Source organism: Sparus aurata, chromosome 1, assembly GCF_900880675.1.
Source record: "Sparus aurata chromosome 1, fSpaAur1.1, whole genome shotgun sequence".
Classification (NCBI taxonomy): domain Eukaryota; kingdom Metazoa; phylum Chordata; class Actinopteri; order Spariformes; family Sparidae; genus Sparus; species Sparus aurata.
This window is the reverse complement of record NC_044187.1, coordinates 24,702,299-24,730,101: the sequence shown is the minus strand read 5'-3', so window position 1 is coordinate 24,730,101 and position 27,803 is coordinate 24,702,299. Positions and strand designations below refer to the sequence as shown.

The 27,803-nt window shown below is 41.3% G+C and overlaps 2 protein-coding genes across 2 annotated transcripts; both read right to left on the bottom strand.

Annotated features, from left to right (window-relative positions):
• Positions 1 to 1,191: 1,191 nt before the first annotated feature.
• LOC115585290 (CD209 antigen-like protein C) lies at positions 1,192 to 13,811 on the bottom strand. The gene is made up of 7 exons (XM_030423570.1): positions 13,647 to 13,811; positions 6,176 to 6,286; positions 5,894 to 6,007; positions 5,411 to 5,494; positions 2,662 to 2,804; positions 2,451 to 2,551; positions 1,192 to 2,306 (listed from the first exon to the last, which is right to left on the bottom strand). Exons 1-7 carry the CDS (start codon positions 13,795 to 13,797, stop codon positions 2,159 to 2,161), a joined length of 852 nt encoding a protein of 283 aa, XP_030279430.1. The 5' UTR covers positions 13,798 to 13,811; the 3' UTR covers positions 1,192 to 2,158.
• A 2,385-nt stretch (positions 13,812 to 16,196) lies between these two features.
• On the bottom strand, positions 16,197 to 25,825 carry LOC115585282 (CD209 antigen-like). Its single transcript, XM_030423558.1, has 7 exons — positions 25,567 to 25,825; positions 20,662 to 20,772; positions 20,314 to 20,511; positions 17,434 to 17,502; positions 17,110 to 17,234; positions 16,872 to 16,975; positions 16,197 to 16,769 (listed from the first exon to the last, which is right to left on the bottom strand). Exons 1-7 carry the CDS (start codon positions 25,715 to 25,717, stop codon positions 16,628 to 16,630), a joined length of 900 nt encoding a protein of 299 aa, XP_030279418.1. The 5' UTR covers positions 25,718 to 25,825; the 3' UTR covers positions 16,197 to 16,627.
• Positions 25,826 to 27,803: the final 1,978 nt, after the last annotated feature.

Genomic DNA, 27,803 nt, shown 5'->3' with positions numbered 1-27,803 from the left:
GTCCTTTTCCCTCCTCTCTCAACTCACCTGTTCCTGATCCTCTGTGTCTGTGTATTTAGTCTTTGTTCTCCCTGGACTCCTTGTCTGTTCATTCTGTCATCCGTCAACCTTTGTCCGTCTCCTCGTGATGTTCTGTAGTGTTTCCCCCTGTGTCTCCCTTATGTTATGGATTTTGATTTTGCTTGTTTCTCTTGGTTTTTTTTTTTTTTAACTTTGCCTTTTTCTTTGCATTGTGTTTAGTTTTTAGTTGTTACTTAGCTTTTTGTCCTCAACTCTTTTTTGTACTACTTAAGATTTTGTAGACTAAAGCTATCTTTTTGTTTCCCCTATCCTGCCTCCCTTGTGTCTGCATTTGGGTCCTCCCCTAGTTTTCCCCCTCTCTGTGAAGCCTGGTTTATGCTTCTGCATCGCGGTGACGGCGTAGCTACGTCGTCGACCCTACGCCGTCATTGAGCATTCGAAGTTCTGCGTCGAGGGAACGCGTTGTTCTGCAATTCACTGCCAAGCCACTGGGGGGGTGTGGCTGTGTCTTTGTTTGGTTTCGGGGGGTTCATATTGGATTCCTTGGTTTTCTTCCGGTCAGACAGTAAACAATGGCAACTGAGATGGAGCGGGTGTTTTTGGAGATAGAGCTTGTGGATATTGAACAACAAATGCTGTTATTACAAATGTTGAAGCGCAGGCGCCGGAAATGACGTCCTGAGCGGACCAATCACAGTCCTTGCCGTTCGCGTCTCGACGCGTTGACGTGACGTTTTTGGAGGCGCACGTCAGGCTACGGCGTCGAGACGCGAACGGCAAGGACTGTGAGTTTCACACCTATAAGTTATAGGTGTGAAACGCAACAAATCAAAATCAAAACAATCAATCAATTAATTTAGTCACATCTGATATTTAGAACATGAACGGGAACCTAATGCAGTTCAAATGTTGTTACTTTTCACTTTTTCTGCTCCCCCTTTATATAGTCTGTATAGTCTGTCTTTGAAAAAAAGACAACAATATCTGGTTGACACAGAGTTAAAGGAAGTGAAACTACAGATAAGTTCAAGCTTATGAGAGGTGAAAACATGTGGGACACATGCACCCACATTTTTTACTTTAATACACAAACAAGTGTGATTCAGTTTTCTGTTATAGTGCTTTATTACAATAATGACAGAAAAGACAATAAAAGATAAGCTATTGGATATATGTATAAATTCTGCAGTATACAGTATTCTCAAAGAGAGACAGGATGGAAGATGCAGGCCAGATTCATGTGTCTGTTTAATGTCCCACTTTCCCCTCAGCCCAGTAATGTCCTGTGTTTCAGACTAGATCCACACTAAGCCAGCAAACCTGAAAATTATGAGTCCACATGATTCCACACGGTAATGACAAAACAACAGAAATAGCATACATTCCCTCTCCAGCCTCCTCTTTTGGTCAGCAAACAACACAGTGGTGTATTTTGGTGCACATGTGGACTTGGACAAACAGAGGAAGTCGGAGGCTGGAGGAAGGGAGTTAAGCCTCTTCTCTTGCCTCCTGCTCTCTCTGATCTGAGTTTATTCCACACTAAAACTTTAGTCATTCTCATTTACATATCTTCTGTATCTTTTGTCAAACAACAAGAATGAGCACATAACACTGGGATTTGATTGGTCTCATAAATCCAACATCTTGACTAAAGTTGGACAGCATATTGAGCACTAGAGAAATACGATGTGGCATGCCTTTCACCTCATTTCCAATGCATTGAAACTAAGCTTTTTTTGGTTTTCCATTCTGTACCATTTAACATTTTCTGTACCTGGTGATATGCCAACACTAAACGGCTAAACAACTCCAAAGTGTTGACCAGCTAAGTTGATCATTTTATAGGTGTGAAATATCCTTTACTCACTTTAATACTAAACAATCAATAAAGCCCCATGTTGTGATGTGCTCTTATGCATCCTCGAGGGAGTGACGTTTTTTCTGTTAAGGTTGCTATTTTAAAAGGAAGTTGTGTTTTGAAAGAAAATGAAGCGGTAATAATAATTAAAAATATTGGGTCAGTGTTGGCTTGCGGATTTACAGCTAAGGAAGGAGATTAAGTTATTTATTAGTTGGCTTTTTGTGGGTGTCGTTTGGCTCATACTGGTATTGTCCTGAATCTGTTGGAGATCTGGAGTTATACAAGCAATTTCTTTTCACAGATCCAAAACAGTTTTAAATTACATGGTGAATCATTCCAGTTGTTTTCCTCTGCATGTAATCTTACTTCTACACAGTCTTCTTCTTTTTGTTTATAGTTGTTAGGCTCACCATCCATCCAGTAGCTGAAACACAAAACCAAACAATGTTTTTTGTAAAGAACACAACTCAAGAAACATTTCAACTGAAACATGCAGGATATTGTTGATTTCTTTGTTCTAACATTGAAGTCAAAATCTAATATATGAGAAATATGAAGCTGTGTGAACCTTGTGTCGAGTGGAGTCCCATCAACCCATTTCCATGTCCCGTCTGTCTCTGTGTCAGTCAGTCCAATCCACAAGTTATTCTTCAGTTGTCTTGTGAAACTCTGTATACAGATACAAATATCATCAACATTCATTCTTTTATATGTATTTATTCATTTTTTTAATCATGTTTCTGTCTCACACATGGTTAAATATACATAAATAAACCCACCTGTTCTTCTTCGCTGTTAATAATCATGAGGTCTGCACCTCTTTGCAGACAATAATCTCTACTCCTTTGCCAGGTTTTGGTGGTAGAAGAAATGTAATAGACACTGCCACTGAAATACATCCATCCTTTTTGGGAATAGTTGGCTTTAACCAGGACAAAAACAGAGAGAAATCCTTAATATTTAAGAAAACAATATGAATTAAATGAATCCCAACTTTACTCACTCACTAGCCCTGTTCATGTCATGATAATGACGTTTGGGTGTTATTTTCAACATGTGTTAACCTGTTTAATCTAAACGTGTCCCTACTGACTGTTTATAATCATATGGATGCTGCTATAATGTGTTGTGATTAAAGTCATGACCCAACATGTATCCTGGCAAGTGACAAAGTTAAATTTTTTGCTCTAAATTACATAATAAAATAGTCACCATCAGTAAACTGGACGCTGTCTGACTCTCTCACTCGTGGGGAGGGATGCTGTTTTCTGGGGGAAAGTTTACTGTAGTCTCGTTTGGGAGGGCTGACCGTCATGATTTGTTTTCAATACAGTAACTACAACAAAAAATGACGGAAGGAAACGATCACTTTGTGAGTTAAAGTTTTTGGCCGGGGACAGACGCTGTTTTTTGGGCAGAGTGACGAAGGATGACAGACACTTCTTCACGTATAACTGCAGTATTTTTTATCTCATAAGTTGCCAAAGACACTACCAGATACCACGTTACTATTGTTTGGTCGTGTTACATTGCTTTGTGGGACATTTTTCTTTATTTTGTTGAGTGAAGGATGTGTTTAGAGATCAGACTGTGAACACCATCAGATCGTCGTGCTCCTGAACCGCCTCTGGCTTATCCATTCACACAGATGCCGATACGCTTCTGCTGCGCCTCTGATACTACCACTCGCTCACTCACTCACTCATATTACATTTAATTAGCTGATTTCAGTGTATAACTTGAACAGCAAAAATGCATTATTTTAGGTCATTTTAACACTTAATAGTAATAATAATAGGTTTAGATAGACTCAAAGAACACTTCATAATTTTCACTTAGTTATCATTTATGTACAGTGGGCGATCATGAGGGGACCTGTGCCCATGCCTGGGCACAGGTCTGAGTGCCTGAGTGCCTGTTTAAGCAATATTACCCGAGAGAGTGCTCAAATGACGTTAAAGCACACCCTCAAGGGTAATATTGAGATCATACAACTAATACCAACAAAAATAAAATGTATAATCAAAATATATCCATGTTGATGGACAATTTGCTCTGAGTGTGCGTCGCGTTGCCATGGAAACACATGGGGTCTGACTAATAACTGAAACAAAATCAGTCACGTCAGTTGACTCATATGTGTAATGGAACATAGATTACCACTCCAGCAAATAATCCAACCCTTAGTAACGACCTAGCAACAGAAAGGATTTTCTAGTCCCAGAAGAAGTCTGAGCTGACGTTAATGTTTTATCGTGGTCTCGGAATTTCCCGAACCAAATCAATACTGCACAGATAAACAGAAAATGCTTATTTTTATCGCCTAAGTTATAAAAAAAGATGTTGATTTTTTTTCTTTTATATTTTTTATAAAACGTTTTCACCGCGGTCACTATAGTGTCTCTCACACTGAAGGGAAAATAAATAATAGCCGGGGCATTTATTTGTTTCAATCACTTAACAGACCAGGCGTTTATTTCGGACCAGGCAGCAATTTGGGACAGGCGTTAGCCGACCAGCACTAGCGGCAAACTCCTCATCTCTGCTGTCAGCCGTACATTTGTTTCGCCATCACCCTGATCATTTTACGGGACATTCTCTCGTGGCGTGGCCGTTTGCTGATAACTCATTCATGCATGTTTATCTCAAGCTCCTCGCTCGCTCCCAGCCTGGCCCTGGCCATGCTGAAGCAAATAAATCAAAATTTGCAACGAACCGATCCATTTTGTAGCCTATTTTTCCGCCATTTCCTACTCCAGCTCTGACGTTACAATGTTGCCATGGAGATGGATACACAGACTTGGCAGAGTAATATTTTGAGTAATGAGTCAAGCGTGCTGTCATGCTTTGAGCACGGTCTAAATTTCTTGTTGACCAATCAGATAGCTTGGTCGAAACTACTTGTTGTATAATCTCAGTTGTCCTCCTGTGCCACACTATTCCACCTGGGTACCCTGATCGTCTGCTAGACATCCAGAGGGAGGGAGGGAGGTCAGTGGGCCATGATGAATTTACTGTATAATCACACCACCAACGAGACAAGAATTAGCTATCTGGGGAAAATGTGAAGCTCCTCTAGTAGAGAAAGCACAGAACATGTTTTGAGCAAACGTAAATCTGCTCAATCAGTGCATATGTTTGACTGCTTATGTACAGTAGGTAATGCATCGTACAAAGTTAATGGCAGGCTAGCATCATGTGTTATTTTATTAGGGTGCTGCAGCAGTCTTGCCTGGTTGTAGGCCTAGTTCAGGGAGAGGCCAGGTGGAGTTACAGATGAGACCTCAACATAGGCTATAACACTATAATGTGATTTAAATTAGTTTTTAAACAAAATATAAAATGTGTAATGATTAACTTTATAAATGAAATGAATAAATCAAAATCAAACCTACACCCTTGGAATGTTGAAATATTTGACTGGATAAGTGAAAACTTTGACCTGCAGGTGGTGCTACAGGGAAGAGTAAGAAGATTACAAAAGTCAACAGGATTCATCATCTGAACACTATGAATCCTCACACTTACTAATGTCAGCAAGCTTTGTCTTCAGTTCATCCCGCTCCTCAGTAAGGGCCTTAAATCTGGCCTCACTGTCGAGTGTCTTCCTATCTGAGAAAGCAGAAAGACCTAAATCATGGGAATTCTGCAACAAAGCTGAATTTGATGGAAGGGCAAAAGAACATGCAAGTTAAGAGATATTGTACAAACAATATGGAAATTGTTAAAAATGGAAGATACCAGCTGCACTTCTCTTCCGGGTGCAGCCGGTGGATCCCGCTTCCTCCCACAGTCCACAGTCTAAAGTCTCATACATTCTCAACACCTTCAACTGCATACACGATATTTTGCACCCTTGATACTGTACCTACTATTCTTAGCATTCATAAAGTAAAAAGACAGATGCACTGTTTAGCTCCCAGCTATACATTAAAGCAATACAGCTCAGCATCAGCTATGGCAGCCAGCAATGGCATCACAGTCTCTTTAGGAATTGCATGATCTTGTTACCTTCAAGCAGTTGGTTGTATCTGGTCTGTAGCTGGTTTCTTTCTTCAGTCAGGTTGTTGTAACCAGCCTGTAACCTGACTATCTTCATTTCATGCATTTCATTGCTCTTGGTTACTGTGTTTGACACAAAAACAGATGCAAAACATTTGCTGAATAAATTTAGTTTTGGGTGATAAATCATATATGAACACATATGAACTTAGATCACAATTGATAATTACAAAGAAATACTGTTAACCAGTAACACCTGTTGCTCCATCAGCATGCTAACTAAGTACTTACACATGACAGGCAGAGTTATGAGTCCAGTCAGGAGGAGAAGACACAGCAGACCCAGAATCACTGCAGCAGCTCTGAGTGAGCTCTTCTTAACTCTTGTGCTATCTACAGCAGCTGCAATTAGAAGACAATATTTGTCATTTGTTTGTGTTTCAGTATCATTTCAAATATAGTAAAGCAAGCCTTGTTTACACTCAATAGATTACAATCATGAATCAATATACAAAAAGACAAAACAGAGATTATTCATCACAGTTTTGTTATGAACTTTGAACAGACACAGATGCCTTCAGATGGAGTGAAACAGCAACCTCATGCTGCTCACCTCAGCACTCAGCAGAAGTGAGAAAATTCTGCACGTCTGAGCTTCTCTGAATTTAGAACTGCAGCCCTAAAAGCACACACAGATACAATTATAAACATTTGCAGCCGTCAACTTTTCCACATTGTAACTCAAACCACTTAAAGCTGCTGTCACAACTGTGGGAGCGCTTTAGAAAAAACACATAAATAATAATCCCCCCCCCCCCCACCCCCCCCCGAGACTACTGTCTAGAAAACTTCCACCCAACACCCATCCTGAGGACAACACCATCTTAGCCAAAACAAACAGGATAACCTGCTTTAATGACAGCGCACACCTGAGCCGGCACAGACCCACAAGCAGTGGTGTCGTGGAGATTTTATCACTGGGGGAACTCACACCCCCCCCCAAAAAAACACACATGTTATTTGAATTAGGTCACCCGGATAGACCCAAGTTGCAAATGCTTGAGCCATATATCGTTGCAATTAGACGGCTCTCCTTCTCTCTCTCTCACACACACAACAGAAACATAGGCAAAACTTTTCAGTGTGTGTCTTTGTATCAGTGTGTTGCTGTAATTGTAAAATTAATATATATATAAAACTGTAACTAAATTATTTGTGTGTGTGTGTGGTGTTGCTGCCTCACCAAAAACAACAACTAAGATGACCTGTAACTGTATACATTAAGTGTTTGGTTTAAGCTATGGTGATTGAGAGAGAGAGAGATAGAAAGAGAGAGAGAGAGAGAGAGAGATGATAAAGGTGGAGTTCTTTTCTGCAATGATTCTGAATTCATTGAATACACATTTAACCCACATCAAATCAGCTGACTCAAAACTGCTGATAAATGAAGAACGCATATAGGTAACAATAAGTACAGTAATACCATAGCTTACCTTTTTCTTCATTAGAGCAGTGACTCTCTCCTCTCCTCCTGTCTCTGTCCCTTCAACCTCTTCATCTCTCTCCTGTCTCATCCTCTGTTGAATTTTTTAAATCAAGTATCAAGTAAGTAAGTATACTACTGAGTCATGACCTAATATTTTAATGCCATGTTTAGTCACATTATTACTTATCCATCCAAACATCCAAATAATATTATTGATGGATAATTCATACTGTGACTGAACATGGCCTTAATTCATTGCGTGTCCTTTCATTTTGTTCGCCTCGGCTACATTTACAGTACGTTACAGGTTAGCATCTCTATTGGCTATCTGTTGCATCTGTAGGCTAGTTCACTATTTTTCTCATTCTCTTAGCTTATTACAATTACAATACAATCAATGGTGACTAACTACCATTGAGGACACCGAGGTCATGTCCTCGGTATTTTTTCTCAGTGGAAAAAAAAAGAAGGTGATAACTGCCGACAAATAACTTTATTTTGTACGGAAACCACTTGCTCCTCTGTCTGATCATCACCTTGGGTTACAGAGTGGATTATCCTGTCATAAATATACCATCTTTGGTCATTGCACTGATTTGTGGGTAGGCTACCTCAGCGGGAAGAGGAAAATCTTTTAAAAATCCACTGTCTCTGCTCAAGCCCAGACAGCTGCTTTTGGCAACCGTAAGCGTATATACACAATAACGGATTAAAAACTCTTGTTACACCATTCCTGTTCGGCTCCCAGACCGTGGTCAGGAAGCGCACAGGGAGATGTTTCCTCCAGGGCCGAAGTTTATGATTTCCTTCGGGGTGAACCCCTTTCACGTATGTCGTTGGTCGGTAAATAATGCCAGGGAGCTTTGCTGTCCTTTGAGGAGCCGTCACGTTTATTCTCAGCTAACTGCAGCATATACTGTACATTTTATTCCTGTCGTTACTGCCGCTACTCCTTTCTCTCTCATTCATTCACTGTCTGCCGTACACACGCTCCCTCACTTGTCGCTCACCCACTCACACCTCACGCACACCTGACGCACTGCCCTATTCATGAAAGAGCTACGCCACTCTCACCACACTGTTAAAATAACTTCTGGACAAGCTGTACTTCAGCGGTAAGGATTTGTGCTCCGAAGTGTTCTCTACTTCCTAAGATAGACAGCAAAATTGGTAACTGGAATAAACTGGCCAGGTTGCTTGTATTTTAATAAACGATTTCAAACTTTAAAACACGGTGTCTGTTGATGTAAATACAAAGCAGGCCGACAAGCTCACGTGAGTGATCCGAAGCACCAGCTATTACATGTGACTTTTAATTTAACTGCGACTTCACGCCTGTAGTGCCATCCAAGTTAGTGATCAACCATCACAAGTGATAACTTAACTAATGTTAACTGCCTATAAATGGTCGTTTCAGAGGTAGTTATACTGCTGTCTTGAAAAGAGCCCCTCTTTGAATGGCCATTGAAAGCAGAGGGAAGATACATCATGTTGACTGATGTTAGCTCGCTAATTCATAATCCATGCTTGCTCATTTTTTGAAGTTATGCTGTTCTTTGACTGTATCTAGTACTGCTGCTGCTACTACTTAAGTGATTTCTGTACCTACTAGATGTTTTAATAGCCTATACTAATTATAGGCTATTAAACATACTTTTAAACATAGTTTTAAACATACTTGTCAAGACTTTGGCAAGCAAACAGAGTGTCTTCTGGAACTCTAAAACTAGTTTTTATAATGTTAATCCTAACAGAGGCAAGGCCAGTAATACAATGTTAACCATCGCTGTTAAAGTTACTTTATCAACTGAGCTGAGTTGTTGTGTGTTCACTTTCTTCAGACATGATGAAGAGAGCACAACAAACCCTGTTTCCCTTTGGGAAGAAGATAGTAAGGCAAGAAGAGGACGAGAGGGGGAGAAAAGGAGAGAAAGGTGAATGAGAAGACCATGGTGCTGCCCCAGGATAGGATTATCAATGTCCCATACACACTGATGTTAAACAAACCATACTGTCCTCTGATCTAATTCAATCATAATCATAATTATTCAATCTTAATGTAACTTAACAACATATCTAGTAGTATCTAATAGTGAAATTGTATGACTTACATTTTGCTTGTGTTCATGTACTGTTTGTGTTTGAGTTTGCATTATTTGGTATTTGAGTTATTTAAGTGTGTCTTAAAGTTGATATTAAGGAGGTGTATATTATTTTGCTTAATTCCTTCTTGGCAGGAGAGACAAGTGGAAGCTTGTCTTGCATTATGCCCTGTTACATCAAGGCTAGATAATCTTTGAAACTTTGCTTATGTTAGGACATTTATGTTCATTGGAATCAGTGTACTGTCAATAATCAACAATCATACAATTTCAGTTAGTCTACATGCATGGTGACTGGCTGCCTGCCCCCATCTACTGGCTCTGACTGCCTTCATATCTCCACATCTGTACTGTATTCTGCTGTCCCTGCCCTCTCGAAGGTTGGTCAACACACACACACAGTGTCAGTTACAAATACACATTTCCTTATGAACCCGCTCGCTGAAACTTTGCTTTGGACCTCCGCAATTATGACCTCAGTATTTCTAAAATCCTGATTACGGCCCTGCCTGCACATACACACACACACGGCGCTTCTCGACACACAGATTCAAAATTATGCACATTTTGGCCCCACGGCAAAAACAACGGCAAAGGCAATGTTTAAAAAAAATGTATTAGACAAATAAAAGAAAAATTCTTGCCAAAAAAAAAAAAAAAAATCTCGCCAAAAAGACTGGGGGAACGCCGTTCCCCCGCGTCCCCCGACCACTACACCCCTGCCCACCAGTCTGCCAGCGCCGTCGTATAGGGGGGAAAGGTGATGACAATTCTAAGGGCCCACAGCCCGCTATAGGGCCCACACACAGCCCCCAGTAGCCTCTATGACGAAATGGTTGTATGCATACACTGAACTAATATATATTCATACGAATGAATCCGAATTAAAACAAAGAAACAGTCATATAATATTCTAATTTTAATTATTTCAATAACCCCCTTGGTCCCTTCTTAAAAAATGGTTTGGTCCACACCGCTGTTCGTTCTTCCCATGGTTCTTCCTCATCGGAATTCAGTAGCGCGAGCGAACTCCAGCAGGGTTAGGATGCCCCCCAAAAAGCACAAGTCCGGACACCAGAAGAGAGTTGAGAAGGAGGCCAGGAGTAGGAGCAGCAGAGCAGGGGCCCAGGACATCTACAACTTATTTTCTAAGAATGGTGAGAGTAAAACTACCGAGGGCGGCTGAAACAATTAGCCTACTTGTTCATTAATTTAATGTCTGTAACATTACCCTTGACGGGGCGCAGGCTGGAGCCTACGTTAGCTGTCATCTGGCCGCGCAACACTCTGGACAAGTCGCCAGTTCATTGTAGAGCAACGGTTCCTAGAGTAGCTATAACTGAACGTTACTAGGGGCTACTACAGTGACTGTGTGTTTCACACATATTGTAGTGAATGACCCAGTGGGTCGGGAAGATTGAGTGAGTGATTGTGTGGAGATAATTGAGGTGAGTGACTACACCTGTGAGGGGAGTGTTTTAGAGGAACGGGGGTATTGAAAGGAAGAGAGTTGGCGGCTGCTGGCGTCTCTGGGGAGCGGAGCTCGGTGAGTGTTACGGGGTGAAAGCCCAGCCGAGCAGTTGTTTTTGCAGTCGGGATCGGGGGGCGGTGGCCGTTCGCATGCCGTTTAGGGCTGCCGGCGGCGAAGATAGGCAGCGGGTTTAGGGAGAGGTTCCGGCGCTAGGTAGGGCTGAGACAGTGTGAGCGGGGAAACGTAGTGTGCTTCTGCCCGCTCCCCAGCTTGGTGGCGAGGCTCTCCTGCTGTTCGTGGAGGCGCCTCACGGCGCTGGACTGGCGGTCGCCCCACAGCAACTCTGACTGAAGCCGGCCGGCGCCAAAGCTCAGACCCTGGGGGAGGGTCTCGGACCCCGGGAGAGTTAAGTGGTTTTAAGATTTATTCGTTTTGAGTCGTCTTGTTTCTGTGAGCTGTGTAATGAATTGTTGTAGCTTTTAAGAGAGCAGTGTAGTCACAGTACCGGGGTGGGAGGGGCAGCGGGGGGTGATAGACAGTTTCCATAGTGCCCAGCGTGTGTGCCCTTATCACGTGTGAGTAGAGCATGAGTTTGGTTGCAGTGTAATCCTGTGTGCTGTGCCCTGCGGGGTGTCTAGAGCGTTTTGCTGTGCAGTGTTTGCAGTGCCCTAAAGGGGTGTAATCCTGGTGTGGTGTGTTTAATGTTGGCAGTGCCCTTACACCTGTTTTTGGCCAATGAGAGGTACCGAGGAGAGTAGGCTGTTGGACTCATGCTGTGTCCCGTCCCTGTGTGTGTGGCTATGCACTGTATTTATGAATTGGTGTCAATAAAGATTATTACTTTCTGTACCGTCTTTCCTTCTTAATTGTGTGCGCAGTAGAAATATTCTGCGTTCGGGCTCTCTACATCTCAACAGAAACAAGGTTTATTACAATATCACTGTCGGACAGTGCTTCAGTATGCGCCCATTCAGAGGCTGCGTTGAAATGTATTTTGACGCATTCAAGTTCTACTCAGTAATTATGAGCATCTGACGAAGGTCAGTTACGTTATCATGATGTGTTCAATGTGGTCTTGTAAAATGTGTTATTAGTGGGACATTTGAATCGCCTAAATACAAAAAAGTTAAATGTTCAAAGATTTGTTTGTTTTCATAGCAGTATAAAATAAAAGACACCATAATAGCTGACAACAACAAAGTAAAAAAGACTATTTAGAGTTGTGGACAGTTTACACCGACTTTTGAATGGTTTAAGAATATTTTTTGCCTGGGAAAGTGAAGCTGTCCACCTAGAGCTATGGTACTAAGAAGCCCATTTAGATTTTGTCCAAGAATAGGTTAGTTCTGCATCAGTTTCTCCATGAAACATAACATATAATATTTACAATATATATAATGGAACAATAAACCTTTATGCTCTGCAGCACTAGAATCAGCAGTGGCTGCTTCATCTGAGTTTGACCCCACAGCAGTCGCTCAGCCCAGCAGTCCAATGATGCCTTTGATGGTGAGTGAGTGATGTAGACACTGGCTGGCTGTTTTGGTTTATTAGTGACCCACTACCTATTTGTTGAGTGGTTAATTGAAAATGTATTTGCAATCAGAGGTGTAATAACGTGTTGCAAATCAGTGATATGAGAATAAGACAACTAATTATACATAATTTACATAATAATACTCTGACTTGTTAAGTCGTTAATCGTAAAAATGGAAACAGATTGGGTGTATTACACCAGGCACCGTCAAGAATACTGAAAAACAAGAAAATTGAAGGTGGCAATGAATGGGGTAGAGGGGCCCACACCGATATTCTTTCAGGGGGCCCAGAATTCCTAGCAACTGCCCTGCAGTCTGCACAAAACCCAATGAGCCATGCCACTCCAGCATGCCCCGCAGAGGAGAGCCCACAGCCAGTAGTCCCCAGCCCTCATGCCCCCCAAGCAGCAGCACCAAAGCTCCTAGGGAACCAGTCATGAAACAACCCGACTAATAAGCACCTCCCTGCCACCAGGAATTCGAGGCAGTATAATGACTCAGGAGATGAGTTCTATAATATTTCTGTATTTCAACTCTCATTGAGAGAGTCAACCAAGTGTGAAGTCAAATGTCATCTACAGCTGACAGAACAAAAAGCAATAAACATTTTATTCATAATTCTTTGTGTCAGTGGCCAAGGCTTCAGTTTGTTCTCTTTTCACACCTTGCACCTCACAGCAACAGCAAATGTAAAAGTGTAAATGTAAAACTATTGTTGAAGTGAAAAACTGAAGATGCAAAAACCTGAAGAGTTCCACCAAGAAAATATAACTGAAATCCTCTCATCAGATGATTTGGAAAAGTATTTCTGTGTCATCAGCACAATAATGTACATTCTTTAATCTTTGAAATTACGGCACAGCCTAAAGATTGAGTGACACTATTTTCAGACTGAGTACAATTATGTCTGATCTACAGCATGTTGAAGCCAAATAAAAGTTTCCTCCAGAGGGATCAATAAAGTTTATCAGACAGTTGGTAGTCTCTGGTTAACTTCTTTCCTCTGTGCCTCCTTCACATCATGGTTTCTCAAACACGTCATGTAAGTCTTTGTTTTACTTCAGACGAGTTTTTTGAGAATATAGAATATAATGCTTGTGTGTGGTGTTATTTAAGAAATGCAGTCAACATCCTTTTAGAGTGTGTACATGTTTGTGTTCATTACCTGAGAGTGCAGGTTCATGTCTCTTTGGCTCCAGAATGTGAATCTTGTCTTCATCTGCATTAACATTTTGTGAACATTTTCCCAAAGTCTTCCTCTTACCAGGATTACCCGAGGGTCCCTCTACATTAACATAGATATCGAATTGATCCATGAAACTCAGCTGTATTGACGGTTCAGTTTGGTTCTGAGGAGCCTGAAGGCATCAAAGTCTAGAGAGTGAACTTCTGAAATGATAAATGATAAACTACTGTGATGATCTCTCTGAAATAGAAGGCGTTGCGTCCACAATTAACAGGAAGCTGAATCTTTTGAGTAGTTCTGCAAAAGGTATTTTGAATCATTGACAGCACAGCAGCCCCAAAAGGCTGTGTTAACTACCATTAAATGTATGCCATTCACACAACTTAAATCTTTATTTAATACAACAGCACATAAGTGAAACACTTCATTTCTACAACCATTCAGAGAACATCAGAGGCCTCTATGAAAAAGCAGTTTTTTAGTTGGTGAGGTAACTTCAGATTAAACTCTAACTTTTCAGTGTTATAATGCCTTTTTTTTGTAGATCTTACCAGGATATATTCACATTTACATTTAGGGCATTTAGAAGATGCCTTTGTCCAAAGCGACCTACAGATATTCATACATGCATTCATACACTGATGGTGGTGGCTGCCATGCAAGGTGCCAACCAGCACATCAGGAGCAATTTGTGGTTTAGTATCTTCCCCAAGGACACTTCGACGTGAAGACCAGGGGAATCGAACCAGCGAATTTCTGATTACATGAAGCTGACTCTACCACAGAGCCACAGCCACAGCATATATTGTTATACTGCACAAATAAAACACATCTGGAGCAGGTTATGTTTGTGATAACGTGTACTCCCGTCACCTGTCGCTTGCATGCAATGTCACAGAAACACTTTCAAGCAAAAAAGTCTTTTTAGATGATATGAAAGTACTGCTTTTAATTTTTTGTTTCTATATTTATTTCGTAATTTGCTCCCAAGTCCGTTTGATAGGGGTTGCAGCTGGAAGAATGAGACTCAAACTGGCATAAAATACATATTTATTTAATACAATACACAAATGTAATTATAACCAGATTATTTACTTGTGCCCTAATGACAGGGTAGTTATATTACTGTACTGTCTTATTGTCCTTTAAGTCCTTTAACTCATGTCCCTTCTCTTTGACAATATCATGTAATATGTGGGACAGTGGCTTTAAAGGACACCCCCCTATATATTTGTTTATTTATTATTTACAACTAATTATTGTGGCTCAAAGTGAAAGATTTAGGCATTGTAATTCCAGAGATTCACCACAAGAGGGAGAATGTGTTTAAGGGTCGCTCTTGGTCAGTGCAGGTCAATCCATGCATTGTGTTGCTCTGATGAAGTTCAGAGAGAGGAGCATCATTTACAATGCTGCTATATGTTTATGTTTGCAGGTAAGCAAGCCACAAAACTCACATCCAAATCCATGCATTGTGTTGTTCTGATAAGGGTCAGAGAGGAGCGCATGATTTACAATGCTGCTATATGTTTAGGTTTGCAGAAGAAAGTAAAACAACATTCAACTCCAAGCGCACTGTGGTTCATTTAAGTGTGCTACAATTACAATAAAGCCACGTTATGTGGCAATTAGCATTTTGTGTGATTTGGCACCCCCCACAATTTCTGAGTGCAACACCACTGTTGTAAATACAAATCCCAGGTCTGTAACAATTTGTTAGACGTAATGTAGGTACCAACTACAAACAGAACTCATTATGCCATAACAATGCCTTTTGTTGAAAACTTGTATCTTGAAGTAAACATGTATGAAATGCTGTGATCCTACCCTCTATTTTGGTCTCAACCGTCCACAAAACATTTTCCAATAGACTTCTGGCTTGTCCACATGATCTTTAGCAAACTGCAGATGGGCAGTAATGCTGTTTTTGGAAAGCAGTGGCTTTCTCCTTGCAACCCTGCCATGCATAACATTGTTGTTCAGTGTTCTCCTTACGGTGGACTCATGAACATTAATATTAGCCAATGTGAGAAAGACCTTTAGTTGCTTAGAAGTTACCCTGGGGTCCTTTGTGACCTCGCCGATGATTATATGTGTTGCTCTTGAAGTGATCTTTGTTGGTCGACCACTCCTTGGGAGGTAACAATTGTCTTGAATTTCCTCAATTTGTACACAATCTGTCTGACTGTGGATTGGTGAAGTCCAAACTCTTTAGAGATGGTTTCGTAATCTTTTCTGGCCAGATGAGCATCAACAACTCTTTTTCTGAGGTCCTCAGAAATCTCCTTTGTTCAGGCCATGATACACTTTAACAAACATGTGTTGTGAAGATCAGATTAGATCTAGATAGACTAAATAGATCCCTTTTCTTTAAAAAGAACAGGGCGCCCACTTACTGTCTGATTGAAAACACCTGACTCTAATTTCTACTTTCAAATTAACTGCCAATCCGAGAGGTTCACATATTTTTGCCACTCACAGATTGGATAATTTTTCTCAATAAATAAATGACCAAGTATAATTTTTTTGTTGCCTTTGTTTAATTGGGTTCTCTTTATTTACTTTTAGGACTTGTGTGAAAATCTGATGATTGTTTTAGGTCATATTTATGCAGAAATATAGACAATTGTATAGGGGTCACAAACTGAAAGGACCACTGTACATAAAAAGTGATTTAAATAAGGGATTTGAATTCAAATTAAATACATAAAAGATCAATTGCTGGATTTATATTGTAAATTAATATAACGCATATTCACCATGCCATGAAAGCAACATTTTAATGTTGAAGAGGCACCATTTTCTAAATGACCAGTATCTAAATGCAATAAATAATAACAGGTACAATAACTGAACAGTGATCAAACACACAGTATTGATGCTGTAATGACTTAAAACAACAGCAAGGCCTCCTCAACTGCCACTTTTCACAAGTTTTTTTTTTTACTTTTCACAAACATTCATTGTAGGTGTTTCCTTTCACAGACCCAGTTGAGTGAAAGGGAACAGCTTTCATCATTCCAACTATTTGTGGCATCATAATTCTTTATATCCCCGCAGTTTTCATGTGTTCCACCGTTGGGCTCCCCAGAAGTCCAGTAGCTGCAATTAAAAAAATTAACTTTCATTAGAGAATGTAATCCAAGAAGCACAATTAAAGTTATTTAATTTGAAACAAACAAACAAACAAACAAAAGTCTGAACCTTTTGGTCATCAGCAGAGTCCCATCCACCCATTTCCACGTCCCCTCTGTCTGTGAGTCAGTCAGGCCGATCCACATGTACTTCTTGAACTGGTTTGCGTAATCCTTTTTTGACACAAAGTATAAACAACTTAACTGAAATTGAAGTTCCATTAAACTAATTTAAATGTCCACCTGATGTAGACTTGTATAGTACTTCAGTATTTTAACTTGAAGCTTTAACACACACAGATACACACCTGTTCTTCTTTGCTGTTGATAATCATCAGGTCGGCACCTTTTTGAAGACAGTAATCTCGACTCTGTTGCCAGGTTTTCTTGGTAGAAGACACGTAATAGAAACTACCTCTGAAATATTCCCATCCTTGTTGAGCATGGGGGGAGACAGAAAGAACCTTAATATCTCGGTAACAACGAGAATTAAGACATTATTATTCAGCTACAAAACAAAGAGCCAATATTTGATCTGTCAGAAATATGTATGTTTGCTGTTTCATGGTTCACAGGCTGAGAACTGTGACGAGGGTTAATTTTTTCTTTACTGATTTAATCAGCATTCTTACCACCGTCCTTCAGAATCCTTCTCAGGACCTCTGTCTTATTAGTCAGATCTTTCAGACTGGCCTCAGTATCTGAAACAGAATGACCATCATCTGTCATGTTAGTCTATACAGTGTTTCTTTCAACATTAAACAGAGTCATTAGCTTCCCTTTAATGAGAATGAGAAACAGAGAGAATGTTAGTATCTCATTCAAAGCAAAAAAATAAAAGAAACTAAATGGAATCTGAGAAACTGACATGTTTGCTGTATCCTTGCTCAAGAGTTTTATTTCACTTTAAAATGTATTTGATCATCCTACTTACCAAAGTTTTTCAGAAACCTATAAAGGGGTATCTTTTTATTAACTTTTGCACAAATCTATGAATGATACGGTGTCTGCTTCCTCTATCTTGGCCATGACGCACCAGGCCGACCTTTGGCCTTTGGCTAATGTCGAAGCCATTCATGAGCGTCTGTGGACCTGTAGTTGAAGCGTGTCCCGCACCGCTGGCATTAGTCGGCCCTTGTCAAAGCTTTTAAGCTAACTGAGCGTACCTTTGCCCCCACTAACGTAGCTCCCACAGCTACTCCCAGTTAACTATTTCCAGCAACCGCTGCCAGTCACGCCACCATGCACACAGCCACTGCCATCACAAGCCAGTGCTCATCCACTGCTGGTCTTTCCCAACTTCCACCTTTTCTATCCCACTTATACATCCACCTACCTCGACCCCTCTCTCCCACCCTTATCAAGCCTTCTATCAATAAATTTTAATAAAATGACCTTTACGCTAAACCAAAACCCTTTCATCTTACTATACTGGATGGTGCAGTTTCAAGTCATTCCATACCCCTTCACAACATCCCCTTTCCCTCCATCGACATCGTATCAAGAACCAGCTTCATCACATACACCCATACGGTTTTCAAAATCAGAACTTCCACCATCCAAATATATTTCAGAGGCATCAACTTCTTCATCAAACTGCTCCCTGGAGCTCCATCCCCCTCCGTTTCTCATCCCCATGTCACCATTGGGAATGAGTTCTTGCCCCAAGTGAAGGATTTTAAGTACCTCAGGGTTTTGTTCACAAGTGAGGGGATGATGGGGCATGAGATCACCGGAAAGTCGGAGCAGTGGGTGCGGTGTTGCATGCGCTTCACCGCACGGTTGTGACGAAAAGGGAGCTGAGCCGGAAGGCAAAGCTCTCGATCTACCGGTCAGTCTTCGTCCCTACCCTCACCTATGGTCATGAGCGATGGGTCATGACCGAAAGAACGAGATCGCGGGTACAAGTGGCTGGAATGGGTTTTCTCCACAGGGTGGCTGGGGTCTCCCTTAGAGATAGGGTGAGAAGCTCAGCCATCCGGGAGGGACTCAGAGTAGAGGCGCTGCTCCTTTGCGTGGAAAGGAGCCAGTTGAGGTGGTTCGGGCATCTGATGAGGATGCCACCAGGGTGCCTTCCTAGGAAGGTGTTCCTGGCATGTCCAACTAGGAGGAGACCTAGGGGTAGACCGAGGACCAGGTGTAGGGATTACATCTCCTCTCTGGCATGGGAGCGCCTGGGGATTCCCCAGTCAGAGTTAGCCGACGTGGCCAGGGAAAGGGAAGTCTGGGGCTCGCTGCTGAAGCTGCTGCCCCCGTGACCCGACTCTAAGCGGTTGACAATGAATGGATAGATGGATGTCACCATGCTGATCAAAGGCTTACGTAAAGCAGAACCCCAGCTTGCACAAACACGCTTACCCTTGACCGCAGACCTCCTCAACTGCCAACTGAAAAGCTACCTGTTACCTCCTTGTTCATATCCAACTATCTCCGTGCCCACCGCTGCACCAATCATCAGCTTCTCTCCCTGCTCAGACAGCTCAATTACCCCATCTGCATTATCTTCCAGGGCTGATCCTTCATCTCCCACCTTCTATTCCTGTCTTCTGCCATTCCATCCCTCCACGATGAAGTCACTCTGGATGACTCCTGCAAAATGAAGCCGTGAATGTGGCGTGATTTTCTGTCTTCATGAAATGGCATTTTCTTTCTTTTAAGATGACCGATTACCCAACCATCCAGCTGTACACAGACGCTACACCCTCAGTAGGTTTCAGAGGCTATTATGGTGGCAGATGGTTCGCCTCCATTTGGCCCTTAGAACTGTCCCCACTCTCCCCTTCCTCTGCCCTCTATGAACTTTATCTGGTAATAATTGCTGCACTTCTCTGGGGGCAAGAATGGTCCAGAAAAGTCATCCTCATCCACTCAGACAACCTCACCGCCATCGACATCATCAACAAAGGCTGCTCACAATAACTGGACATCACAAAAGACATCCGAAATCTCACCTTAGGTCTCAGCCACCATCAAAGTCCTCCGGCCGCTGGTCCTCCCAAGCCTACAACAGCTACATCTGCAGCAACCTCAGCGATATCCATCAAGCACTTTGCCGAGTAACCCAGTAATACCTTTTGGCGGATGATGAAGCCACGCCGACCAAGATGTGCGCTCATTGAGACTTACTTCCACTCTGAGTCTCAACCTCCCTGGTTCCTATAGGGTCCAGCCAATCCGCAACCCTAGTCAAACTTTCCTCTTCATCCACCAACCTCGACCCCTCTTTCGCTCATCCAACAACCCAACCCCCTTTCCTATCCTTTCCAAGATCTTCTACCAATTCAAATAAACTACTTCAATGATAAACTGTGGCTTGGTCTTGTTAGTGAAACATTGTTTACACGATATGTTGCACCCATGATACCTTTCCTACTTTTCTTGTCTTCATGAAGTCAAAAAGACAGATGTACTGTTTAGCTCCCAGCTATACATTAAAGCAATACAGCTCAGCATCAGCTATGGCAGCCAGCAATTGCATCACAGTCTCTTCAGAAATTACATCCTCTGGTTACCTTCAATCTTTCTCTGAAGATCATTTCTCTCTTTTGTAAAGGCTGTAACCTGTTGGTTGTAACTGGTCTGTAGCTGGTCTCTTTCTTCAGTCAGGTTGTTGTAACTGGTCTGTAGCTGGTTTCTTTCTTCAGTCAGGTTGTTGTAACTAGCCTGTAACCTGACCATCTTCATTTCATGCATTTCATTGCTTTTGGTTACTGTGTTTGACACAGAAAACAGAGACAAAAAATTGCCCAGAAAATTTAGTTTTGGGTGATGAACACATATGAACTTAAACTTAAATTACAAAGAAATACTGTTAACCAGTAACACCTGTTGCTTCATCAGTGTGCTAACTAAGTACTCACACATGAAAACCAGAGTTATGAGTCCGGTCAGGAGGAGAAGACACAGCAGACCCAGAATCACTGCAGCAGCTCTGAGTGAGCTCTTCTTAACTCGTATACTACCTACAGCAGCTGGAATTAGAAGACAACATTTGTAATTTGTTTGCGTTTCGATATAATTTCAAATATAGTAAATCAAGCCTCGTATTTGTGGTTTACACTCAATAACATTCTTCTTAGGAGGTTTAAACAGATAAAGATGCCTTCAGATGGAGTGAAACACCAACCTCACTCTGATTCAGCAAAAGTGAGAAAATTCAGCACGCCTGAACTTCTTTCACACTTTCTTTTTGTAGAATTTCTCTCACATTTCTTTAAAAGCTGTGAAAGTCTTCCAGGAAAGCTTTTAATTTGAAAGTAGCGACCGTCCTTAGCTTGCAGACACAGCAACAAGCTAACACAACCAAAGCTAGCATCTCCTGGATCTCAGCGGCTGTCCAGTTGCTCATCTTAATGTCTGCGGATGAAGTGATGGACTGACTGCTGTGATCAGCTGTTTCCTGGTTTTAAAACTCCCCGGCTGTCGGTTGCACAACAGTGCAGGTCATCGACACCTCCGCCCACCTCAAGCAGAGGCTGGCACATTGCCGCCTCGTTTTTAGATAGCACGCGAGGCGGAAAATCGGTGGACCAAAACAGATCCCCAATTTGCCGCCCTCTGTCTAAAACCATGGGCCGAGCCGCCAAAAGGACGGGCAAATTGGCGGCTTGTTGCCCTGTCTAAAAACGGCTATTAACATTTGCAGCCATCAACCTCAATTTGCTGCATTGTAACCCAAAACACTTAAAGGGATATTCCGGTGTTTAATCCGTGGTCTAACACACCGTGAAACTGTGTTAGACTCCCTCTCGAGAGATCAAGTTTGCAGACTGCTAGCTAACGTAAAAACCGCTGCTCAGAACAGCACCAAACTTCAGCAACATTAGAAATAGGGTCCCAGCACATATTTCGAGGGATCAAACATTTGATATAGTTGCCGTATTTGTTGGAATAGATAAACAAATCTCACCACCCGAGAAGCCTTCCTTGTTGTGGGGAAGCCCTGTGAGTCGATAAGCGAGTGCAGTAGAGTCCCGCAGTAATGATCATCATTGAGCTGCGCGACTCTACTGCACTCGGTATTCGACTCACAGGGCTTACATTTTTATACCCCTGGAACTCATTGGAAGTTGATTGAAGATGGCATAGTTGGTAGTGTTGTTATAACCACTCAACTCAACCAACGATCTTTTCACAAAACTGAGAAAAACCTTGTCAAACTGTCAAAATCCACCAACATTCCGTGCATGAGCTACTTTCTGACATTCTAACTGAAAGTGGGTGAATATCAAAATCCATGATATAAAACATTTTGTTAAACCACTTACAAGTGTTATGTTGACAACACTATTGAAACAATTGCTTTTTATTACAACTGTACATGAATAAATAGGCCATTTGGCCTGGACTAAAAGGGTATTCTATTTGTCCATTCTATTGGCTTGTGCTGGCTGCACAAGTCTAATTTAAGGCTCTAACAAATAAATAGTATGGGTATATTATACATTTTCTGAATCATCAGAGAGCCTTGAGTATTGAAGTTGTTGAGTTTTGTGTCCCTGGTGTTCTTTCATGCCACAGGGATAAAAGAAATACCTTGCCAAAAATCACTATGAGACTTTGTCCCCCCAGATGATACCGATGGCCCAAATTTGGGGCCCTGGCTCATGGACTATTTCTCCAACACTGAATATATCACTATATAATCACTCAATACCTAATGGTTCTGTCCACCCCTGCAGCTGCAGGTGCGCGAAGATGCGTCTCCTAACAGCTTAACGAGCGGAATGGCTGCTGCTTATTAAGACATGTCTTTCAAACCAAAGGAAAAGGCAGAAAGTGAAGGAAAGCAAGAAGAGGGAAGATAACTCCTGTGAGCACAGTTGACAGCTAACACAGTTTAAGAACAGTTAAAGCTAATGTCAGCAGTTGTAAAGATTGAAGGCAGTCAGACAGCCATGAGTCTAGCTCAGTTTCAGCAGCAGCAGGTTCCTCATCCTCATATCATCCATCATTAAGTGGTGACTGAAAGTCAGTGTTGGGAAAGCTATTATTTTTCAAAATTATTGCTACAGCTCATATAGAACCACTGACGGCTATATTCTATCAGTTTTAACACTGAAACTGCAGCTCTGCGACAATATTCTGCAAAACCAGGTTGTCCAGCTGCGGCTGGGAGATGAAGACAGCGGAGCCGCTACTGTACGCTGTTAATGCAATTTGGGTGGTAGAGGATCTGTTTTGGCTCGCTGTTGCCGTGTCTTTTCATTTTTTATTCACTTGCACGTACCTTGAAAGGCTGCTTTAGTTCAATGTGCCATTTCAGGTTTGCGGGACAGGATAGAGTACAAATTAAAAATAAAATACATAAATAAGTAAATAAATAAATAATTTTAAAAAAAGAAGAAGCAGAAAGGGAAAAATAAAATAATAAATAAATAGATAGTTCAGACAGTGGCTTCAGGGAAAAACTTTTCATTATGACTCAGTAAGGTATTACTTTTTTTGTTATTTAACAAAATCAGAGATTTAAGCAAAGAGCTCAGTTCCAGGAGAAAAGGAGCAAATATGGTAGTGATTTTGCAATTTTTTGTTTGTGAATAAAACATTTTGCATAGGATAACAAAGTTCATCATGTGTTCAAGAGCATTATCTTCTGGGTTAACATAGCAAATAACATGTTTAAGGGTAAGAGAATGGACAGAGTTAGCAGCATAAAAAAAATGAGATTCAACATCACTCCAAAACTTTTTAGATATATCTCAATAAAAAAACAGATGTGAAGCCTTCATTTATTTTTGCCTCCATGCTTAGCACACTGATGACGCATGCGGCGGTGCGACACTGCGGTGGCTGGTGTTGCCAGTGTTGTGTCCGTTCAGGACGAAATAATCTGTGTTCGTTTGGTAATGCTTCACTGCATGTTTGGTATGCAGCTGTTTCTGTCTGAAATAGTTAAGTTTCGTTTTGATCAAAAGTAAAGCGAGTTGCGTGTAGAAACCTCTCGTCCAGCGTCCTTTTTATACACAACAGCCAGACTGAGTGATTTTCCGCTACATATTACTGTTCACGGTGTGTTTTAGTCGGTTTTCGCCTGGAAGGCTCGATGGAAATCTGGCACTGTCTTGAACGAAGTTAAACTGTGAGAACGCGCCGATTCAGCTATCACTAAAATAGAATGTTTGGTCAGTAGTTTGGGACTCTCTCCCCCCCTGCTTTGCAGTAGGAGCAGAGGAGAACATGTCTGGTGTATGCAGACTGACTCAATACAACTCTCAATACAATCAGAGAAATGTTTATATTTTCTGAAAATCAGAAGATTAAATCGCAACGACCATACAGCCTCATATATGTATTTTTTCACCCCAGATCCAATGCCACCACCTGTGAGTCTAGTTGTGGAGATAAATTAGACCTGCATGCGGGATTACAAGGGAGACAGTGAGCAGTAACTAAGAAACTGTCATGTTGTTCTTTTCACAAATATGGGAATGATAGTCAAAAATATCATTAAAATGCATAGTTTTATATAAAACGGCATCATATTTTTTGCCGGCCTATACAAGGGCCCAATTAGATTACTTTTCATGGGGCCCAAAATTTCTGGTGGCGCCCCTGCTCTTGGGGACCCCCGGTCCAGCCATGAAATAACCTGACTAATCAGCACATCCCTGCCACCAGGGATTTAAGGCAGTAGAATAACTCAGGAGATGAGTTCTATAACATTTCTCTATTACATCTCTCATTGAGAGAGTCGATTAAGTGTCATCTACAGCTGACAGAACAAAAGCAATAAACGTTTTATTCATAATTCTTTGCGTCAATTGCCAAGGCTTCAGTTTGTTCTCTTTTCACACCTTGCACCTCACAACAGCATTACCTGAGAGTGCAGGTTCATGTCTCATTGGCTCCAGCGTGTGGATCTTGTCTTCATTTGCATTAACATTTTCTGAACATTTTCCCAAAGTCTTCCTCTTACCAGGATAACCTGAGGGTCTCTCTACATTAACATAAATATTAAACTGATCCATGAAACATCAGCTGTATTGACAGTTCAGTTTGGTCCTGAGGGGCCTGAAGGCATCAAAGTCTGGAGAGTGAGCTTCTGAAATGATAAATGATAAACTACAGGTCCAACTGGATTTAACAGGAACCTGAATCTTTTGTGTAGGTTACTTCTGCAAAAATATATTAAAAATATCATACTGCAGCCTCCCAAAAGGCTGTGTTTACTAATGTATGCCATTCACACAACTTAAACCATTTTTTTTTAAATACAATTGACAATTCTCTTCCCTTTTTTCACTTCTGTTAAGTCAGGCACTGTGTTTTACAAATAAGATAAACAGCAGATGATAACTGTTGAAGTGAAACACTTCTTCATTGTACAACTATTTAGGGAACATCAGAGGCCTCTATCACAAAGCAGCTTTTTAGTTAGTGTGGTAACTTCAGTATAAACTTGAACTTTTCAGTGCTACAATGGCTTTTCACTTCTTACTAGGATATATTGTTATGCTGCAAACATAAAACATAATTGGATCAGGTTATGTTTCATTAAAAGCACCACCTTCTGACAAATCAATTTTCTGGAAAATTGCATTATGATTCATAGAAGATGATGCGAGGTGTACTCCTGTTACCGGTTGCCTGCATCCTATGTCATAGCCATCTCAGTACTTATTTATGCAACAGTCGTTTTATAACAGAAAACAGATTGAAGCAATAAAGCCTTAGAGTTAGAAGATATGAAAGTCTATGTGTGTGTTGTTATGTAAGAAATGCAGTCAACATCCTTTTAGAGTGTGTATGTTTGTGTTCATTACCTGAGAGTGCAGGTTCATGTCTCTTTGGCTCCAGAGTGTGAATCTTGTCTTCATTTGCATAAATATTGTCAGAACATTTTCCCAAAGTCTTCCTCTTACCAGGATTACCTGAGGGTCTCTCTACATTAACATAGATATCGAATGGATCCATGAAACTCAACCGTAGTGACTGTTCAGTTTGGTCCTGAGGGGCCTGAAGGCATCAAAGCCTGGAGAGTGAGCTTCTGAAATGATAAATGATACTGTGCTGATCTCTCTGAAGGCGTTCCTAACACCTGTCAAATACGCTGCAACGCATTCATACACAAGACTGCATTTAACAGGAAACTGAATTATTTTAGGTAGATTACTTCTGCAAAATATATTTAGAATTTCACACTGTTTAAAATCATTTGACAAATGTGTACAGAAATACATGTACAGCAGCCTCCAAAAGGTTGTGTTAACTACCATTAAATGTATGCCATTCACTCAACTTCAACCTTTTTTTAATACAATTGACAATTCTCTGACAGCAGCACAATAGTTTTAACACACACAAACACACGCACGCATGCACGCACACATGCACATACGCACACATGCACAGACTTTAACTTCTGTTAAGTCAGGAACTCTGTGTTGTACAAATAAGATAAACAGCAGATGATAACTGTTGAAGTGAAACACTTCTTCATTTGTACATTTCAAAAACATCAGGGGCCTCTATCACAAAGCAGTTTGTTAGTTAGTGAGGTAACTTCAGGATAAACTGTAATGGTGGTTCACTTCTTACCAGGATATATTGGTATGCTGCAAACATAAAACATAACTGGAGCAATGTTATGTTTCATTATACAACAGTTAGTTCCGACCACGTCATTTGATTGGACAAGAGGCATTCCATGAGTGCTGATATAGAGTACAACCGCATTGGGTCTCTTTACAGACATATCACTCCGCTGCGCAGACGTTCCAATTACCGTCTTGGATTGTGGCAAACTTTGCACCGCAAAGATGGACATATTTCCACAAATTGCATTTGATTTAAATTACGAATGGTCAGACTCAGAAGAGGACGAAGGGAAGGAGAGAGGCCAGGATACATCAGCGCAAACCAGGTGTGTTGATATGACATCAGCCGACCTCGACAAATTAGAGAAGAGCAAAAATGAAGCCAACACTGTAAAGCAGACAACCTGGGCTCTGAACTGCGTTCAGACTTGGCTGAATCGGAAAGATATCCAGGTCAACTTTTAGTCAGTTAGTCAGAGTGGGCTGAACACAGTGTTGAGGCAGTTTTATGGATCGATCCGGACAACTAAAGGAGAGTTGTACAGCATCGGCAGCTACCTGGGACTTCGGGCTGGATTACACTATTACATCAACTCATTCGTCCTTAAATGTGACGACAATGGAGCAAAATATTTCACCATGACGTTCAATGAAGAAACAAAAAATCATAAAGACCCACTGGAGAGAGACAGAGAAAACCGGAGGGGCGCTATGTATGAGGAGTGAGGAAATGCGCTCTGCCTGGTAACGTCGCTCGAAAAATATCTCAAGAAAATTCCGCCTGATGCAAAGGCCCTGTATCTGCATCTGCAGCCGAGGAGGGTAACAGTGGCGATGGACAGCTTCTGGTATACCGCCGTTTCCCTTGGAGTAAACCAGCTGTCACAGATGTTACCCAGGATGTGCAAGGAGGCAGGAACACACACGTCATACACCAATCACAGCCTGAGAGCCACTGCCATACAGAAACTGTCTGATGCTGGACTCGAGGCGAGGGAGATCATGGCAGTGAGTGGGCATAGGTGAGATGCTTTTGATTCATAGATACTGTGTCGCAGTCCGAACATAAAATACATATCTAAACAAAAACTTGTTTCGCAGGTCTGAAAGCTTGCTAAAAACTTACTGGAGACCATCTATGGAGAGCCGGAAACGATGGAGCAACGTGCTGTCTGATCGAGCTGTTAATTCATCAGAAACACACATCATGCCACCGAAGCGACTGTCACTGGACTCTTATTTTAGTGGTTGCACAATAAATGGAAACATTCAGATAATGTGAATGATACAAGTAGCGGTAATATGCAGACATTGTAGCGGTTTGTAGGAAATGTTTGCCTGGCAACAGCCTAGTCTCCCTTCCAGTTACGGAACTATTTGTTTTGGTGGAGCCAAATAAATGATTAACTATATAAACAAATCATAATGTCTTGTGGTTTATACTTGTAGAACTGTTGTATAAA